At 52.0% G+C, this 19,936-nt stretch overlaps 1 protein-coding gene across 1 annotated transcript; it reads left to right on the forward strand.

Moving 5' to 3' along the window:
* Positions 1–4,800: 4,800 nt before the first annotated feature.
* Positions 4,801–12,262, forward strand: TAGLN2 (transgelin 2). Its single transcript, XM_019716449.2, has 5 exons — positions 4,801–4,939; positions 9,979–10,186; positions 10,649–10,823; positions 11,103–11,205; positions 11,487–12,262. The coding sequence occupies exons 2-5, from the start codon at positions 10,007–10,009 to the stop codon at positions 11,626–11,628; spliced, it is 600 nt and encodes a 199-aa protein (XP_019572008.1). The 5' UTR covers positions 4,801–4,939; positions 9,979–10,006; the 3' UTR covers positions 11,629–12,262.
* The last annotated feature ends 7,674 nt before the right edge of the window (positions 12,263–19,936 follow it).

The raw sequence follows: 19,936 nt of genomic DNA on the forward strand, positions 1-19,936 counted from the left end.
AAGTAAAGGGGCGAGGTCGCGGGCCTCAGAGAGTAACATGCGAACAGATGTGGCGTGATCTCGTGGCAGCAGTGGTCAATCAGAAGAAAATAGACCAACAGCCCAATGCACTCCTGCTAGAACTTTAGGAACAGTTGCGTCTGGAACAGCAATTCCGGAGAAGCCTAAAGGAGAAGTCTGGGAAAGCGTGACCCGTGTCCCTCCAGGACTTTATGCAGCCACATGAGGCCGACTCCTTCCAGCTTGATTAGGGGTGGGGCCAAGGTACCCGGTTAGAGGGGACAAGCAGGGACCGGAAGCCCCACGTGGAACTGTCCATACATTGGTCCCCTTCTAATTTGCAAAGGGTTTTGGCCCAGTGGACACGGTCGCAGACTGCAGTCTTGTTTATGGGAACCCAGAACTGTTCCCGGGACTAGCAATCTACATTGATGGCTTCGGGGGAAAGACTGTGACAGTGAAAGCCGTTTCCTTACCACTGGGTATAGGAAGGCTTCCCCCTCGTACCTACAAGGTGTATGTCACCCCCGTTCCGGAGTATATCCTAGGGGTGGACGTGCTACATGGCCTCAGTTTACAGACATTGGTAGGAGAGTTCCGTCTCTGGATCCAGGTGGTGAAAGCGGTGACACGCGGGCATGCTCACCACCCTCCTCAAGTGTTGCCACAGCTCTGGCGGTTGGTTACAGTGCGACAGTACCGCCTGCCAGGAGGGCAGGAGGAGATTGGTCGTACAATATTGGAATTGGAGAAGGCACATATTGTGAGGCCAATGCACAGTCCCTTTACCTCTCCAGTATGGCCTGTCAAGAAGCCAGATGGGATCTGGCGAATGACTGTGGACTATAGGGAGTTAAATAAGGTGACGCCACCTTTGCACGCAGCAGCACCTTCAATACATGATTTGATGGATCGTCTGACTGTCCGCCTGGGAACATATCACTATGTAGTGGGCTTGGCCAATGCTTTTTTCTCCATTGACATTGCACCCGAGTGTCAAGAGCAGTTTGCTTTTACGTGGGATGGGCGTCAGTGGACTTTTCAAGTCCTTCCGCAAGGATACTTGCACAGCCCCACTATCTGCCACAGGCTTGTGGCCCAGGATTTGGCACAGTGGGATCACCCATTCTCTCTGGCCTTGTTTCATTATGTCGATTATATTCTATTAACATCAAATTCTCTTTCTGATTTAGAGCAAGAAGCTCCCTCTCTTCTCTGCCACCTGAAGTCACACGGCTGGGCGGTGAATGAGGAAAAGGTCCAAGGCCCTGGGTTATCCATCAAGTTTTTGGGTGGTGTGTGTTAGCAATAATATCTGAGGTGATTATTGATAAGATACAAGCCTTTCCCCGGCCGACCAAGGTCTCTCAACTGCAGACGTATTTGGGTCTGCTAGGATATTGGCAGGCGTTTGTACCCCATTTGGCACAAAGGGCAAGGCCCTTGTACAATATGATAAAAAAAGGAGGCCTCATGGGATTGGACAGAGGCTATAGAGCAAGCCTTTGTTGTCACAAAACGGGCAGTGCAGCAGGCACAGGCTCTGCAAGTAGTAGACCCCAGCCACCCTTTTGAACTTGATGTTCACGTAACCCAAGAGGGGTACCGATGGGTCTCTGGCAACGGCAGGAGCGTCTCCGGTTGCCAGTGGGATTTTGGTCCCAATTATGGAAAGAAGCGGAGGTCCGCTACTCTCTAATAGAGAAAGAGCTGGCCGCTGTGTATGCAGCCCTAGTGGCCACAGAAGCCATCACAGGAACTGCACGGGTGTTGGTTTGAACAACCTATCCTGTCCAGGGGTGGGTCCGTACATGGACCCAGGGACCCAAAACGGGGGTGGCACAGACCACCACCCTGGCCAAGTGGGGTGCCTACTTGGAGCAACATAGCACCCTTAGTTCAAGCCCTTGAGCACAGAGCTACAACAGGTCCTGGGGCCTGTGGAGCTTGTAGCCCAGGGTGAGCCAAGCGCTCTGCCTAGAGGGGAGGACTTGGAGCCCTCGCCCTACAAAGAAGGACAGTCCCCAGTACCTGAGGATGCCTGGTTTACTGATGGTTCTAGCCGAGGGGCTGTAGCTGTTTGGACGGCTATTGGTGTGCAGCCCAAAACAGACACCATTTGGTTTGATACCGGGATGGGCCAGAGTCGCCAGTGGGCTGAGCTATGGGCTGTGTGGATGGTAATCAGCCACAAGCCCGGGCCCCTAGTTATTTGTACTGACAGCTGGGCAGTGGTCCGGGGCCTAATGTTGTGGCTTGCTACGTGGAAACATCAAAACTGGTTGGTAGGACACTGTCCACTGTGGGGTCAAGCCATGTGTCAGGACCTCTGGGACCTAGGGCAGAGAACGGGGGTGACCCCAATGCATGTCACAGGTCATTCCCCCTTAGTGTCCCCAGGTAATGTTGAAGCAGACGCCCTAGCACGGGTCCGATGGTTAGAACGGGCTCCTGCCACTGATGTGGCCCATTGGCTGCATAGGAAATTGCAGCACGCTGGAAGCCGAACCATGTGGCAGGTGAGCAGATGCTGGGGTCTGCCTTTGAAATGGTAGAAGATAGCAGATGCCTGCTATGACTGTGCCGTGTGTGTCCAGGACAGCCCCTAAAGGCGGAGTCGCCCCTGGGAGACACAGCAGATTACGTGAGGGAGGGTGCCCCTCACTTGCTGGTGAGTGGATTACATTGGACCCCTGCCTAAGGCCCGCAATGCGATATATGCATTTACAGCAGTGGACACTGCTACAGGGTTAATGTTTGCTTGGCCATGTCCTGGCTGCGGATCAGCGGCATACAGTGGTCGCTCTTACACGGCTGTTTCCCCTCTATGGCTGCCCCAAAGTCATTGAAAGTGACAGGGGTGCCCATTTTACAGGGCAAGAAGTGCAGAGCTGGGCTGCCAGGATGGACGTGCAACAGTTGTTTCATGCTCTGTATAATCCACAAGCAGCTGGCATGATTGAATGCTATAATGGCCTTTTGAAGCAAGGCCTCCGTGTGTCAAAACACCCTCCCATGATGAGTGACTGGGCCTCGCGTCTGCGGGATGTCCTGAGAGTCCTGAATGACAGACCACGGAAGGGAGGGCCCGCACCAGTAGAAGCTCTGCTACATCGAACGGCCGCTCCCATTCAATTATAAGTTACCACCAGTGAGACTCTGTTAAAGCCAGGCTATGGCAGAAATGGGAACATTTTGCTGCCAGCACCCACATGCTTGAAAGCAGGGGAACGGCAGCAATGGACTTGGCCCTGGCAGGTCAAAAGCCCCCACTGTTGATGGTTGGGCCTGATAGCCCCATGGGGGGCCGGTTTGACCCATGATTTGCAAGTGACGCCAGGGGTGGTGGCTAAGTGGCCACCGCAAGTGACTGTAGTATACGGAGGTCCCGATACTGGGATGATTTTGCAGGGAACCTATGTGCTCTTGCTATGGCCTATTATGGGGTCCCCTATTCTGTTACATATTGAAACTATGCAAGGGACCCCAAGCACTGCCATAAAGGTATCGTACCACAAACCGGGAAAGGTGTCCGTGACAGTGACAGTCCTTTCCAGGGCAAAAAGCTAGTGTGTATCCTCCCAGATGGAAGGGATTTGCCATTGTTGGTTCCTAAGACTACTGTTTCTTTTCGTCCATAGGTGCCGATAGGCTAATATGGCACAGGGACCCTCAAGGAACCTGCTTGTCGCGTAGATTGTGAGGCGAGACCCTGTAGGGGTGGAGTGTGGGGGCAGAGCCCCAGAGAGCAGTTTCCAGGCTCTTGGCCTCACATGGAGGGGTGCTGGCTCGGGTAGTAGATGGCCCTCAGCTGTGGCCCTTGAGCCATTGGCCACTAATATATCTGCTGCGGCTGCGTTAGGGAGAGGAGAGAGTCGGTCGGTTGGCAGAAAGTGGACAGCAGGTCGCACGTCGTGTGAATCCAGCCTCCAGTGAGACTATAGTGGTATGACTCCCCTACCTATGGCTTCGTGGGTGTTCCTGTTTGGCCTAGCCATATCCTGCGTTCTTATGTGGGGAGCGGGACCAGAGGCCCCGCAGGCCACCCCGCAGGACAGCACAAGAGTGCAAACGTTGGCCTAGGGAATCACTTGGAAGCACTGGAATGTAGGACTGGGTAGGATTGGGGAAAAGAATGGAAAGGTGGGAGGACACTGGTTGTTGATAAAAACTAGGTGAAACACTTCCACCATACATAAAGGACTCCACTGGTGTGTGTAAGCAGGGACTCCACCCCACGGGGACAGCTCAGGTGAAACTTGAAAAGTGGGGAGTACTCCTTCAATTCTCAGATTATGCTCTCTTCCACCCTCAGAGACAGAAGAATTGCCAGCCTCCTCAACTGGGGCCTCCTCTTCTGAGCCCTCCAGGATTAAGGAGAGATGCCAAATCATAGGAGATGAAGGGGAGAGCAGTCAGGTCTGAACCCTGGGTCCCCGCACTGATCACACCCCTGACGTTTTCCTGCCTAGGCTTGAAGTAGGTGCTGGTGCTGTCCCTGCCTGTAAGCCTCAGTCCTGTCACACCCTAGGCAGTTGGTGAGGAGTGTTTTCCTGTGCCTCCGTTTATCTAACCACCCTTTTAAACCAAGAGGCTTCTTCCTATATAAACACGCCCACAATCTTGAGCTAACCTGAGCAGAAAACTTCCCACTGGAGCACAGATCTCTGGGCTCTAGGGTGGAGTAGAAGTTGGAGACCACTGCCACTATCCAGGGAGGCCCGGACTCCCCAGATCCTTTAACCCAGGATCTCGTCCAACTGCTCCTCTCTTCTAAATGTTTCTCGGCTTGCGCTACGGCGCCTTTAAACCCTTCCGGCTCTCGCCCCGCCCCCGGCCCGCCTGGTCCCAGGCAGGAGCCGCTGAAAACCCCCGCGCGGGACCGGAGCGCACCACTCGCCCTGCAACCCCGCCTTGAGTACGCGCTCTCCGTCTGACGGTGAGCAGGAGGGAGTGGGTGTGTGTGGAAGGGGGTGGGGGTGTCTGTTGAAAGCAAGAAGGCCGGCTGGCGACGTGCTCCACTGAACTTGGGTCCAGGGGCTGGGAGCAAGGGTCCGATGACCGTTCCGTCCCGCTCTATCAGGTCCTGTCCCAGGCCCTGACCTGCATTGCTGGGCGATGAGGTCAGGCCATATGGCGAGCGCACAGATGGAGCGTCCCCCTAGAAGCAGGGACTCAGGGATTGCGCCCCACCCGCCGGCTCCAACCCCGAGTCCTTGCCAGGGTACGGAGGGAGGGCGTTGGGGATTGGCTGGTTGGCCCGAAGGCACAGCATGTCCGGGGTACCGAAGCCGCCCTGGGCCAGCTCGGCGCGACCCTGCACTTCCTGGTTCCAGGAGCACGTGCGGGCGCAGCCTGCCCCCTGCGCCCCGAGGCCGTCCTTTCTATTACTGCTCCTGCCAGCTCGTTTCCTGAGGACTCGGGGTCACGGGCTGGGACTCGGGTACTCAGGTCCCACGGTAGCCTCGCCTCGCCCAGTTCGGGCGGGGAGTTGACGCCACAGTCTGCTTCAGTGGAGTCCCCGGAGTGCAGGCATCTGGGGGCTGCATCCCTAACCGCGCCCTTGTGCCCTCCTTGTGAGGTGGTGGTGGGAGGGATGGCTGCTTTCCAGGCCCTCCTGCCCCTACGCGAGTCAAGGTACCCACCCCGTGCCCCCCGCTGCTGGGAAAGTGGATGGCGGCCACAGGCTGTCCGGTGGGCTGGCCAGACCACTGCGTCACCCCAGCAGGCCAGCGGTGTGACTCATGCCGCAATAACGGCCAGGGTGTGGCCAAGGGGCCGGACCTGCAGGACCGGAAGTGGCCTGCCGCCTTCCCGCCCTGCAGGCCTCCTGGAGCCACACCAGGGAAGTTCTTGGGGGTAACCATGAGCAGAAAGAAGGCAACGGGTGGAAGTAAGGATGGACTGCTATGGAAGTCCAGTGTAGGAGGGGACCTGAAAAGTCCCTCCCCTTCTCTGTCCCAGAACACGAGATAGAGGGACAGCTCCCCAGCTCCAAACCCCCACCCGTTTTCTCCTAGTCCACTGGGATGACAAAACAGCAGGGGAGGCCAAGGTAGGGTGGGGCCAGCTGGGCCCTACCATTGCAGAACCAACAACAAGTAGTCAGAACCAACTGCAACCCTTTCTCATTCCCCTGCCCCGGTGCCTATTCTGCCCCCTGGGTATTGGCCTCTAATTCTTTCTTTGCCAGCTGGGTGTGACCCTAACTCCCCTTCCCTAACTCCCCTTCTCCTAACAGGATTTTCAGGTATGGGACACTAGCCGAGAATACCTATACCTTCTGTTCTCAGGGTATTTCTTTTGCTGAACTATTGCCTTGAGTCTACTTCTCTGCCCCCAAACTTGGAACTTCCCATCTCCAAATGTCAGTAAGCAACATAGCTGCCTCCTTAAGGATCGCCTTGCACCCTGCTATCCCTGAGAACTGCTGTGAAGTGGCCCCTTTCTCTTTCAAGGACCCACCTCAGCACCAGTGCTTGGAGCTTCTCACCCCTCCTCTGTTGAATGTATGTTTCTGTCTGGTGCCCTCTCCCTGCCCCTTGCCTGTGTTTGGTACACAGAAGCCATGGCAACGTCCCCCACTTCACCCCTCCTCCTGCAGGCCTTGTGTCTTCCTGTTTGTGTAGCTTCAGCTTTCTCTCCTCATTGACTCTTGATGGTGAGGGGGCTGCCCCAATCATAGGTCTCCCACCATCCCTGCTTGTGCCTGTTCCATGTGGCACTTCGTGTTGGGGACAGGTACTCCCATTTTGCCCTTTTAGAATAGTCTTAGTCCCAATTCTGAATTGGAAAGTACCCCTGTTTTATGTGCACAATGAATGGAGAGTCCCTTTGTCTTCCCAATTAAACCCCCAGCCAGGAAACCCTCAAATCCTCCCACCCCTAGCCCAGCCCTGCCCAGCCCAGCCCGCATCTGCCTTTTCCTTGGCATTGGTCTGCGGGCTGAGGTAAGCTTCCAGCCCAGGGTCTGGGTGGAGCCTTTTGTGGCCCCTCCCGGTTTCCCAACTGTTGTACCTTTGTGGGTGGGGGTGCGGGGCTGTTCCCACAGCTGTAGGCAGCTCTCTACTTTAGGTTACTCACAGCTAACCCACCAAGTTGTTCAGCTGTTGTCTTCCCTTTGGATCCTCCGTTCTGAGCATCTCCCACACAGCTTCTCCCCACCCCAGCAGGCAACTGGCTGTCTTCCCATCCTTTGAGGGAGGGCAGGAGTAGGTCCTGTGGGTGCCACTAGGGTAGGCCACTCCTGCTCCAGCAGCTGCAGCCCATCAGCCCTCGCCTGCCCCTGGGGATGGGGAGAACAGGCTGCCACAGGCTGTGGCTGGTTGGGCCCTCCCCTTTTTGGAGTTCTGCCCCTTCCCAGAGCTCTGCCCTATGGCTCTGGCACCTCAGGGCTCTAGGGAAATGGCCCCAGAGTGGAGCCTGAACACTGCAGCTGGAGGCTGTGACACTGCCAGCTGTGTCCAGGTTCCAAAGTAGGAAAGGGGCCCTCAGCATCCACCCAGAGTCCAGAGGTTGATCTGGGAGGCTGCGTCTCTCCTGCCAAAGAGGGAGGCACTGGAAGGCTAGGCTTGGGACTTCCTCTTCCCTCGTAGCTCTGATGTCTGGATTAATCATTCTCCTGCCTTTTCTTTCTCTGGGCCACTGTGATCCCTTGTCCTCAGGCCACTTGGCTCTATGGAGACACAGCCTTGAGGCCCAGGTCACCATAGTGAAGCTGCTCCAAGGAGAGAGGTCTGGACATAGGGCTGGAAAATGGGGCCTTACTGAGAACAGGCAGCAGTCCCTAGCCCACTCCCCTTCCTCCCAAGCCTCCAGCCATGCCTCTGTGGCAGGGTCATAGGTTATAGTCTGAGTGGTGACTGAGCATTTGGGGCTGCCCTGGGGGGAATCTTGTCTCGCTCTCTCCACAGGTCTCAGCCTCTCAACTGCCTGCCCTCTCCCAGCTGAGTATGTGTGGCTGGTGGTATGGGTCAAGGCCCAGACTGACGTTTTTCTGGCCCCAATTCCAGGCTAGAGGAGGTCTGGGGTGGGTAGGTTGCCCTTAATGAGGTTTAAAAATAACTAATTTATGGAGAGTCTCTCTGTCAGAAATGTGCAGCTGGATAAGCTGGAGTCTAAAGGAGCAGCCATGTTGGAGGGTAGAGGAAGGGCTAAACTAAGGACCACTGAGGGTGAGAGATGTGAAACAGTTGGGGGCAGCTGCTGCCCCTGTGGCCTGGCTCCTTGTACACAATGGCCAAGGCCCATTGAGGAGGTGGCTTGATTGTTTAACCTGGGATACATGGAAAAAGAGCCAGAGTGACATCATTTACTTGGCCTGGAGCCAAATGTCAGGAGGAGTGGCTCTCTTTCCTTTCCTTGAGTATAGGTGCCTGTCCTGGGGGACCCTCTTTTATAAGCAAGGAGATGGCTAGCTCTATTTCAGAGTAGAAAGTTGCCCATCCAGGGGGGGCATGGGGTCCTGGCTCCCCCTCGGCATTGGGAGCATTTGGGGGCTTACTTGACAGGCCCCTGGGTGTGGGACCTAGGCAGTGAGGTGGTGAGGGGGAAACACTGGCCACTGAGGTGCTGCCAACTCAGGCCAGCTATCAGGAAACCACCCAGTTCTTCCTGAGGTCTTCAAACTAAGTTAAAGAAACCTTCCTGCATATTTCCCTATCCCTCCATCTTTTTCCAAGTTTCCTTTAAAAATACCACCCAGGACTCCTGTATTCATTCTCTATTCCTGCTGTAAAAAATTACTACAAATTTAGTGACTTAAAGCAACATACATTTAATATCTTACAGTTCAAGAGACGCCAACAAAGGTTTTACTGGCTGAAAACAAGGCATGGACAGGGCTGCATTCCTCTTGGGGAGTTTAGGGAAGAATCAATTTTCTTGCTTTTACAAGGTTCTCGAGGCCGCCTGCATTGCTTTGCTCATGGCCCTGTATTACTCTGACCTCTGTTTCCTTTTCACTTTCCCTCTCTGACTCGCCTGCCTCCCTCTTTTGCTTATGAGGACCCTTGTTTGAGTACACTGAGCCCACCTGGGTGATCCAGTGTACTCTCCCTATCTCAAGATTCATAATCACATCTGGAAATAACCTTTTGCCATGTAAGGTACAGTTTCTGGCAATTAGGACATAGACACCTTTGGGGGAACCATTATTCTGCCTATCACACCTTCCAGAAAGGAAAATAGAATTGTTTTTATTTCCTGGTTTGTCATGGGAGGTTCCTTCTACTGCTGAAATCTGAGTTACCTACTCAGACCTACCTCTTCCAGGAAGCCCTCCAAGCTACTTCTGCCCATACTCTTCTCTGAATGCCTACACCATATGGTCTGAGCAGTTTAGTATTTGTCATGTACAATGCTGACCCTTTCATATATGCTCACTTTGTCTCTGATGGCACTATAGGGCAACTTTAGGATAAAGGACTCTGTCTCTTCTACAGTCCCCAGCATAAATAGTGGGTGCTCAGTTAAAACCCAGTGGCTGTTTGAGAGTTGATCCAGCCAGTTTTCTAGCTCCTGGCATAGGCTTCCCAAGCCTCTTCATGTTCTTCCTCCTTTCCCAAATCATTTTCCTTACCAAGGCTGAAAAAAAGCAAGGTTATGGTTAGAATGACCAATTTGCCTTTGCTAAAGCTGACCACCCCAAAGGAGGGCCTGGCTGAACCCCCAATCTCGGCCACATGTACCCCATATTCCAGTGGGTTTAATACTGCATTCTAGTATTGGAACCAGTCAAATGAAATCTAGTGGGAATCCTGAATAATAAACAGACTGCCTGTCACAGGTGGGGGAACCCAGAGATGACCTGCATAGACAGTTCTGAACAGTGCTATTCTAGCCCATGTCCAAGGGTCAAAGTGAGATTTCCCTCATTTGGCAGCTGTTCTCACCTCTGGGTCCTACCCTGGGGATATGGTGTGTATCCTTGTAGGCAGAATGCCCCCACCCACAGGTCTGGGTGTGTCCCTTTCTCAGTTCCCCACAGCCGCCACCACCCATTAGAATGGCCAACAGGGGACCTGCCTATGGCCTGAGCCGGGAGGTGCAGCAGAAGATTGAGAAACAGTACGATGCGGACCTAGAGCAAATCCTGATCCAGTGGATCACTGCCCAGTGCCGCAGGGATGTGGGCCGGCCCCAGCCGGGGCGTGAGAACTTCCAGAACTGGCTCAAGGATGGCACGGTGAGAGCTGGGCCCCTCCAACTGAAAGTGTCAGGAGAACAAGGCTGGGTCGTGGGCGGGGGGAGTTCTGAGGATTATTTCACCTGAAGAACTGAGGGCATGCCCGTCCCAACTTCTTCCGGAGCCTAGAGAGAGGACCCATGCTTTCCTCCCTCCCATCAAGTGATTTGGGGCTGGGATTGGGGATGAATAGGCCTCCCTGCCGTGGAATGCCTTAAATGATACACGGAATGCTCTAAAGAAAGAACTGTCAGAGGTTATAATCTAGTCAGTGATTTTAGATTATCAGGTTTCACTCTGAGCTCAGAAGCAGGGGTTGGGCAGTAAGAGCCTGAGGCTTACTCGAGGTGTGTTCAGGTAGGAGAGGAACCTCAATGGTTCACTGTCTCTGGCTCTGAGAGGGGCACATTCCGGTCTGTATAGGCATGACCCCACCTCTGCCTACCTGCTGTCCTCACCCAGGTGCTATGTGAGCTCATTAACGGACTGTACCCTGAGGGGCAGGGCCCAGTGAAGAAGATCCAGGCCTCCACCATGGCCTTCAAGCAGATGGAACAGATTTCTCAGTTCCTACAAGCAGCTGAGCGCTACGGCATCAACACCACTGACATCTTCCAGACTGTGGACCTCTGGGAAGGTGGGCCAGGGTTCTGTCATCCAGAAGACCAGAGACTGGGTCAGACCATTTTGACCAGGGAGAAGGGGCAGGTTTCTCTCACCCTAAGGACAAAAAGGGGTGTGTGTCTGTGTCTGTGTAATGGAGGAGTTGGCCATGTTGGGGGCCGGGATGGAGAAAGATATGCGGACAAATGGTAAAAGAATTTGGAAGCTGGGCCTGCTGACTTAATGATAGAGGTAGAACCAAGGTGTGTAGGACCCCAGCTCTGCTGAGGCCAATACATCCCCTTCTTCCCAGGAAAGAACATGGCCTGTGTGCAGCGGACACTGATGAACCTGGGTGGGCTGGCAGTAGCCCGGGACGATGGGCTTTTCTCTGGGGATCCCAACTGGTTTCCTAAGTGAGTACTGCTGGGGCTGCCCAAGCCCCATTCCTGTCCTTAGGAAACAATTGATCCACTGTAGTAGCTGTCTCTTTACAAAGCACTGTCACTTTTCTCATCTCACTTAATCCTCCACCATGGGAATGTCCCTTTTGAAAGATAAGGAGGTGACTTCAGAGAGCTCAGGTCTCTCAAGGACAGAACTGGCGCCAGCAAAGCCTGTACTCTGACCAGCGAAGACATTACTGGGGCAGCCTCAACCTCAACCTCCTCCTAACCGATGCTCCCTCTCTACCCAGGAAGTCCAGGGAGAACCCTCGGAACTTTTCGGACAACCAGCTGCAAGAGGGCAAGAACGTGATTGGGTTACAGATGGGCACCAACCGCGGGGCATCTCAGGCAGGCATGACCGGCTATGGGATGCCACGTCAGATCCTCTGATGTGCCTCAGCCCTTCCCCTACCCTCCCATGGGTGATAATGTATATATTATCATCCATATATGTATTTTAGCAGTGACATTCCCCGAGAGCCCTCTGGAGCTCTCAAGCTCCCCTCTGCCAGGGTGGGGTCCTGGCCTGGCCTACCTCCTCTGGGGGTGCCAGATGGTGGCCTCTCCCCCTGTGCTTACTAATACATTCCCTTCTGCAAACCGACAAAAACTGGACCAACTGACCCCTTCTTTTCTCCTGGGAGCAAAATTTAGGGCCTCTTCCTCTTCTCTATACCTTTCTCCCTTGATCTCTGCCCTCAATCCATTCCTTGGCTGGGGATTGGCAATGCTGTCTTCAGCCTTCCTTCCACAAATATGCCTTGCCTACAGCTGTGGTTACAGGGAGTTAATTTATAGGGAGGGGCCTGTGGCTGCTGCCACCCCTGCCACAGCTGGACTGGGCCCACCACACATTGAAGGCATCCTGCCCTGGTGGAGGCCCTCTTGGCTTCTCATTTTCCATTTCCCTCACTGTGGCAAAGCGGTGGGGTGAGGGGACAGGGGAGGGAGGGCTGCCCATTGTGGGCTGGGGCTTGAAGAATCTGAGTTTGCTGATTTAAATAAAGAATCTCCTTTTTTTGGATGGACTCTGGCTGTGTCTGGGGCCACCGAGCCCACTGTTGGGGAGGGAAGAGTACGGGGGAAGTGCAGTGTCTGGTTCAGGGGAAGAAGGCTTTGAAATGAACATTTGCAGTTCTCACCCCAATCTTCGATTTCTTTCTCCATCTTTCGCTTTTGGTTTAGGTAAGGATAGGCTGGAGTTGAGAAAGGGATAGGCCCTCCTCACAGCTCCCCTTGGACTAGGAGCCATAATGCAGGATACGTGGACAGTGTCCACAAGGAATGGGGCACTCACCAACCCAAGGAATTGGGTAGTCCTGCTAGCTTCTCCCCCTCCTCCAGCCAGAATAGCTTCTCAGCCCCTGGAGGAGGATGGGACTGGCTGTTGGCACAGCCCCAAGTCCTGGCAAGTCTCTCATGGGGGAGGACCCTCAGTCAAGCTTGGGGTTGCGGTGGTGAGTAAGAACTAGCAAGATGGGGTATGCGCAGGAAGTTGGTGGTGGTGGCTGGAAGGAGGAAGCCTTGTCGATTGATCCCATGAACTTGTGAGCTACATGCTGGGAAGAGCCTAGCAGCAATCTTCCCTTCTTTCTAGATGGGGGGCCTTGGACAAGATAATCCATTTTGGGGTCAGGTTGTCTCATGCTCCTAGCCCTCACCTAGGCATGAATGTTCTACCCTTATTTTCCAACCCCTGGGGGTCACCTTTACCCCATGACCTCCCCATCAGACCCTGTGTCTTCCTAGGGAAAACTTGAGTGACCCTGGGCCAGCCTCTCACATCAGGTCCCACCCCGATCAGCCAGTCTAGGGGCCTGACGGCCATTGTCCCTCTTCCCCCTTCTGCTTCATGACACCTGTTTCCTTAGGAGGGGAAAGCCCCAACATTGTGCCTAAGTGTGACAGATTCTGCAGGTTTGATAACCAGTGAGCTTCCATCCTTTATCCCACTACTCCCCTGCCCCACTGTGGCTCCCTCTGCCAAGAAACACCTACTGTGTGCCAGGCCCCTGCCAGAGCTGTACAGAATATGTCAGCCCAGAACCTCAGCCTGATATGACACCACACCAGGGAGAGATGGTATTTGCTTGCTGGCTGCACTCCCTCAGGTAAGATAGGGTGCAAATTCCCAGGGCATTAGCCCTTCTTCCACCCCTTTATCTCCCATTCAGGAAGGCTTTATGGACTGCCTCTGAGAATGATGTCATTGCAAAGAAAACATTGAATTCATTAATACTTATACTAAAAAAGCAAACCATTTGCACCCTTCCCTGATTTAACTATTTACAGCTACAAATTACTGGCCACACACCTCACAACTTTTTGAGACACACAGCATGTGTCAGAGCCCAGACAGAATCACTGCCTTCTCCCAGTAGATTCCCACAATAGTCCATGAGGTGGATATTACTATATTTCCCCATTTTGTTCCAAGATGAGCACACTGGGTCTCCGGGCAAGAAACTTGCCCCAAGTCACCTAAGGAGTAAGTGGAGGGACAGGGATTTGAGCCCAGGTCAACCTGTTTGTGAGCCTGGCTAAGCCTGTGCTGTTCAAGGCTCAGCAAGAGGAGCTGCCAGAGGAAAAGGAGACAAAAGGTGGTGGAGTGATGGGTGTTCTTCATCTACAAACTAAAGATAATTATTCCTCATGGGGTTGCTATGAGGATTTCATGAGATACATGCAGAAAGCACTTTGCATAGTCCCTAGCACATAGTAAATGCTAAAGAAATGGGATTGTGGGGGGAAAGGTACGGTTTGTGTGGATACTGCCGACAGGTGATGCCCAGCCACACCACTGCCCTATTGAATGTGGTTGGAGATGGTTCAAGTAGCCCCATCCTCACTTTCTGAAAGAACTCACTCTTCAAAGAAAATGTTGATTGGATTTGAGAGGGATTCAACCATGGGGCCTTGCTTGCCTTCTGGTTGTGACTCACAGCCACCAACAAGCTTTGTGAGGACTCTCCGTGTCTCCTCTTTATCTTGCTGCAGGGTCAGCTCCCTCCTTCTGGAAATGGTCTGCACTGACACCTCAAATTTTTGTTTTCTGTTTGCATTTTAGTATTTTGTCCCATCTGAGGTCACAGTTCCATCCCTAATTTGGCCTCTCATCAATCCTGGCACTTTTTCAGGAGGAAGAACACCTCTGCATGGCACCTCACTCTCCAAGGCTCTCTACACTGGTGTTTCCTAGCACTACACCTGCAGGCCTGTACCTGCTGCTGGAACAATATTCTTCCAGATCTTACCATAGCTTGCTCCTTTATCTCCTTCCCATCTTTGCTCAAAGGTCACCTCCCAAGTAAGGCCTTCTTTGGCCACCCTATTTAAAATTGTGCATTCCACCCTCAGCATGTACCACATCCTCCTTCCCTGCTTTCTTGTGTCATCACCTGACACCCAATATATTTTACTGGTTTATTTTCTGTCTCCACCCATAGAATGTACACTCTGTAAGAGCATGCTTGTGTTGGTGTTGTTGATGTAGGGTAGTGCCTGACATGTTGTAGGTGCTGCATAAATATATGTTGAATGAATGAATGGGTGAGTACCACACTACGCTCATATTCCTGAATCCCTTGGGCCAGCTGGGCGGCATGTCACCTGCCCAGGATCTCAGTAGCCCACCTGCCATTGGCTTTGTCTGTCAGTTTTCAGTGCTTCCCCATTGTCCATTTCTGAAAGGTAAAAACCCAAGAAGCCAATGCTCCCTATCGCCAGAGAAGTGGAGGTTCGGAAGGGGATGGAGAACAGGTGTTGCTCTGGGCAAATGGAAGGTGCATTAAGGATTTGGGGGGAAGTGAGTGGAGGGCAAGAGGGAGAGAGAGGAGCCAACTTTTACTCCTTGCTTTCAGCCTTGATGTGGAGGTGGTGAGAAAGTAGGCTTGGCTCTCTGTGGCCAATGGAAAGGAGAGTTGGAGGGGGATGCAGGGGAGAATGAAGGAGGGGGAGGAGGAGAAAGGGAGGGCTTCAGACACTCCATTTAGTTTGGCTCACCTGTGGGGAAAAAGACCAAATCTGTGTGGTCTATTCCTATGTGTGAGTGTGCATCCAGGTGTGTGAGAATTCACAGGACTAGAGCTCAGGGGGTGCAGGTGGAGGAGATGACTGTGTGTGGAGGCTGCCTATGAACATGTGTTTACCGAGGACTGGGGATTATGGGTGCAGAGAGGTGTGTGTCCTGCGCGCAAAGGTGGGCCAGTAAGCATCTGTATGCCTCTACAGCCGAGGGCAGTCTGAGAGCTCGGCAAGCAGCACAAGGATCAGTGGAACAGGGAAAGGACTGGACAATAGGGCCCCAGGGAGGGAACAATAAAAGGCATGGGATCAAATTTGTTGAAGAGAAGTCTAAAGTGTAAATTAGTAATTGTCTCCTCACAAAGAAATTTTTGAATCCCAGTGGCTATTGGAGATAGACAAAAAGAAAATGCACTAAAGTTGCATCTAGAGAAATTTAGGATAGACAACCAAAAATGATCCTCTTGACTCTGAAGGTTATTAACCTCTGGAATCTCTTAAGGGTTAGGAGGAAGGTCTTCAATAACAGGACAAATCCCGTCTTCTTAATGTGGAAAATTGGCAATTCTGCCTGGGAATGCTAAGACATACCTATTTCTTCATTTATGTAGTTGTCCATTCAACAATTATTGGGGTTCAACTCTGTCAGAACTTATAGGGGATATGAAGATTATTAATACATGATCTCTGCCCAAAAAGTGCATAGTCCTGTAGGGATGAAACACAGATAGTAGCCATGCTAACTCAGGAAGCCAGTGATATGCATCTTCAGAGAAATGTAAATGGGGCTCTTCCGGAGGATCACTTGCCAATGTCCCAGTTCTGGGTCATTCGTTTCCGGAGTGAAGCCTGGTGGTGATGTCATGGCCAGCTGAGGCAACTATCTCAATGATCCTGTCCCCTGATAGGCCCAGGTAAGTGGGGCTGCAGATTAGGGGGGCTTCTCCAGAAAAAGGAGTTGTCATTGACTCTGTGGTCAGAGGTCATGTTTCAGTGGGGGTGGGAGGGCTATTCCTTTCCTGCTTGAAGTGGATGTAGGCAAAGAGGCCTGAGTCAGGGTGAGGACCAGGGACTGGGTAGGGAGAGATCAACATCGCTGGAGTGGGGTAGGGTTTGAACAAACATCTCAGACACCAGGGCTGTCCCACCATTTCACCCACTGCTGGTAGAACCTGAATTTTGAACTGTTTCCTTTAGAGGGATGTGGCTTAGTGTGGGACTGAAGGATGATGATGATGATGATGATGATGATGATGATGATGATGATGACAGCACTCATTACCGTTTTTCTGCTAGTCATTGTGCTAAGAGCTTTAACTATATTTTTTCTTTCATTATTTAAAAAAATATTCCTTTAGCACTTATTCAGGGCAAAACATCTGCTGGGTGCTAGGGGATATAACAGTCAACAAGAGAAATATAGTCTCTGCACTCCTGGGAGGAGCTAGAGAAGTAAAGAGCCAGTTATGGTATAATGTGATATGCAACATGATAGGGAATTCTAGGTGCTGAGAAGCCACAGGAGGGGACTTAACACAGGAGGGTGTCAGTGAAGATTTCTTGAAGATGTGATGTCTCAATTGAGGAAGCATAAAGGAGAGGCCATGAACATGTGTTTACCGTGGTGCTGAGAACAGTGTTACATGCAGGTGTGCGGCATATGCACAGGCTGCAGGCAAGGCTGTGCAGCACTGGAATGTGGGATGCGTTTAGAGGTGTGTGGGGTAGGGTGCTGAGCAATGCAATGGAAAAGGGGAGTCAGGGCGACATCATCCAAGGAAGTCAAATGAATCATTTTGGACATTTCATTAAGGGCATGGGGATCCACTGAAGGATTTTAAGCAGGGGAACAGAATGATAGCAATTGTGCTCTATTTAGAAAGTTTCCTTAGGCTACAGGGTAGAGAACAAATGGCCTAGGGTTGGGGAAGACCATAGAGGCAGACAGCCTAGAGGAGGTTACTGCCATAGTCCAGATTGAAGTGACAATGGCCTGGATTAAGGGAGGGCCAGTGGAAGTAGAAAGAAGAGAACGGATTTCAAAATTGTTTAGTGCTCTCTGGTTGACTGGAGAATGAAGAAGGGGGAGAGGAATCCAGAAAGACAGGCTTCTGGCTTCAGTGACTAAGCAAATGGTGTTGTCTGTTGCTGGGATGGGAAATCCAGGAGAAGGGGCTTGAGACCACCACAAAATATTATCTCCCATTTTACAGATGAGGGAACTGAGGCTAGGAAAGCAAAACTGACTTGCAGAACCTGGCTAAGGACTGATCTGGGATTTAAACTTATGACAAAACAAGTACAAGCTAATTGCTCGCTCCATCACAGGGCTTCCCTTTGAGGTGGCTGACCCTGGGGAAGGACTCGGCCTGCAGCCAGTACGAACTGCGGTTTTTCTGTGGGTGGAGACCAGGGCCACAGAGAGGAAGGGAGAGGTCAAGCCTGGGAAGGGGTGCAGGAAGTTCAGCTCTGTAGTAGCCTCCTCTCCAAGGAAGGTCTGGCAGCTTCAGGAAGGAACTAATGGAGAGGCCCTGAGGCCCGGCTCCTGAATCCTGAAATTTATGGTTTGGCCTCCAGGCTCCCTGACCTTTCTGGAGCCTCTGACAGCCCAGCTCTTACCTCCAGCAGTAAAAGCTACCACACCTTCCAGACGATATCTGAGAGTTTCACTTTCAAGGCATTTCCATAAGTAATTCCAGGGAACCTCGTCACCTTTTGGGAAGTTTTCAGTATTTTTATACCCTTTGGAGAGAAGGAGGAAACTGAAACCTAGAGACTGTATGTGCCAGGTCCCAGGGTTCTTGAGAGTAGAGAGCACACCTTGTGTATCTTCATATGACTCGTGGTTCTCAGTACCGTAGTACCTGGTCCAGAAGGAGCTGGATCAAAGGTCATGGTTTTGAAGGTTATACATGTACTAGAATCCAGGTGTCTGGACTCCTGGTCACTCACTGGAAGTTGAAAAGACCCAAAGTCAAGCCCCACTAGGGAAGGGGCTGGCTGTAGATTCTAGCAAACACGGGGTGGTTGAGATGACCTAGGCCCTGTCCTGTATCTACCTTCAACCAGGGAGTCCCAACTTCCTGAAAATTAATCTGTTCTCTAAGTGATGTCCTCAGACTGCCAGCATTGGAATCAACCGGGTTGCTGGTTAGAAATGCAGATTCAGTGAGTCCTAGTAGGTTGAGAATTTGCGGTAGAGTGTGTGGGGATAGTGCCTTGAATTTGCGTATTAAATGGACTCCACCCCCATAATTCTTAGGTAGTGTCCCAGGAGATTGGAGAGAAATTTCTCCAACATGAAAATTGAGGGCCCTGGCCTGAGGCCTTGAACAGGAGTTGTCCCTACCCCCTACCCTGAACTATTTGGCGGCTGTGGCTGGGTTGCCAGGGGAACCAGGCTGTGTAACTTCCTGGCATTGGTGGTTTTCCCCTCCTTGGCCTTATCTCAGCATCCGCCAGGACTTCTGCTGATCACGTAGGCAGGGAAGTTGGTGCCAGGCAGTGGAGGAGTGTCCAAGACACCATGCAACGCTGACCCAAGGACCTGGGGTGGGCAGGAGGGTGGAGATGAGGTTTTGAAGAGCAGGGGTCAGGTGGCTGCAGATTCCTTCAAGTCTTTCTGAGCCTAGGGGATATCTATCTGCTCTGTGGGAATGTGGCTAGGTTGGGGGGGAGGGTGTTGAGGAGAGGTGGAGGGGTGGGGGTGTGTATGACCAGCAATGGGGCTCTCTCTGTCACTTCCCTGGAGATTCAGCTCCTCATTCATTGCCCTGCACCTTGGATGGGGGTGGGGGGCACAACTGTCAGAAGTTGATATTGCCCTTCTGGCTGTGTCCCCTCCTCTTTTCTTCCCTCTTCACTCTGGATCCAGGGTCTCCAGGTGCAGGCATCCCCCAGTAGTCCCCACTTCTGCTCCCACTCTAACCATCTCCCTCCCCCACCTCCATTCCACCCCTATTCTGTCCCTGATGCTCAGTCTTTCTCCTTGGTCCCAAATTTCTCCTTGTTTCTCAAACTCTCTCCCACTCCTGCCCTGTGCCTGGTTTCTCAGGCTGTAACTGGAAGGCCCTGCAGTTTTTAAGAATGAGAAAGAGAGAATTTTGAAGAAAGAGGGAAAGGAACAAATACTTTGAGTAAAATAATTCATGTATTTAAGTATTTATTTATGTTTTAAGCCCTCCTTTGTTTTAGAAAGACTTGAGGGCAGTTTTGAGAGTTAAGTGTTCAAGGAAGAAGGAGGCAGTGAAATAGCCTCTCAGGCACCCTTGCAACTGAAGATTTACAGTCTGATTCCTGTTGTGTTTATACTACACTTAGGACAGACTCCCTTCCCTTCTCACTGTTGACAGAAAAACATCGAGCCTAAGAGAAAGCTTATGAGAGTTTATTTGAGCCAAACTGATGACAATTGCCAGGAAGCAAAATCTCAGCGGATGGAGAAAATGCTGGTTTGCAGTTTATTTTATCTGTAGAATCAAAGGAGGGTTACATGAAATACATTGGTGGTAGATTAAGGGGGTGGAAGAAAGCAAAGTGGTGTGTGTGTGTGTGGGAAATCTCTGGGATTGGATAAAAGTAAATTGGAGAGACAGGTACTTATTTTACATAGACGAGTACAGGATAGTTCATAGTTCACTTTTCACAGCAAAAAGAGATGGTAATCAGGGGACAA

The sequence above is a fragment of the Rhinolophus sinicus genome, linkage group LG17 (assembly GCF_036562045.2).
Source record: "Rhinolophus sinicus isolate RSC01 linkage group LG17, ASM3656204v1, whole genome shotgun sequence".
NCBI lineage: Eukaryota > Metazoa > Chordata > Mammalia > Chiroptera > Rhinolophidae > Rhinolophus > Rhinolophus sinicus.

Bases quoted from the DNA above. Each gene is read 5' to 3' on its own strand.
- TAGLN2 (XM_019716449.2), top strand. From the start codon at position 10,007: ATGGCCAACAGGGGACCTGCCTATGGCCTGAGCCGGGAGGTGCAGCAG. The intron at 10,824-11,102 runs GTGGGCCAGGGT...CCTTCTTCCCAG, and splicing joins GACTGTGGACCTCTGGGAAG to GAAAGAACATGGCCTGTGTG. The intron at 11,206-11,486 runs GTGAGTACTGCT...CTCTCTACCCAG, and splicing joins GATCCCAACTGGTTTCCTAA to GAAGTCCAGGGAGAACCCTC.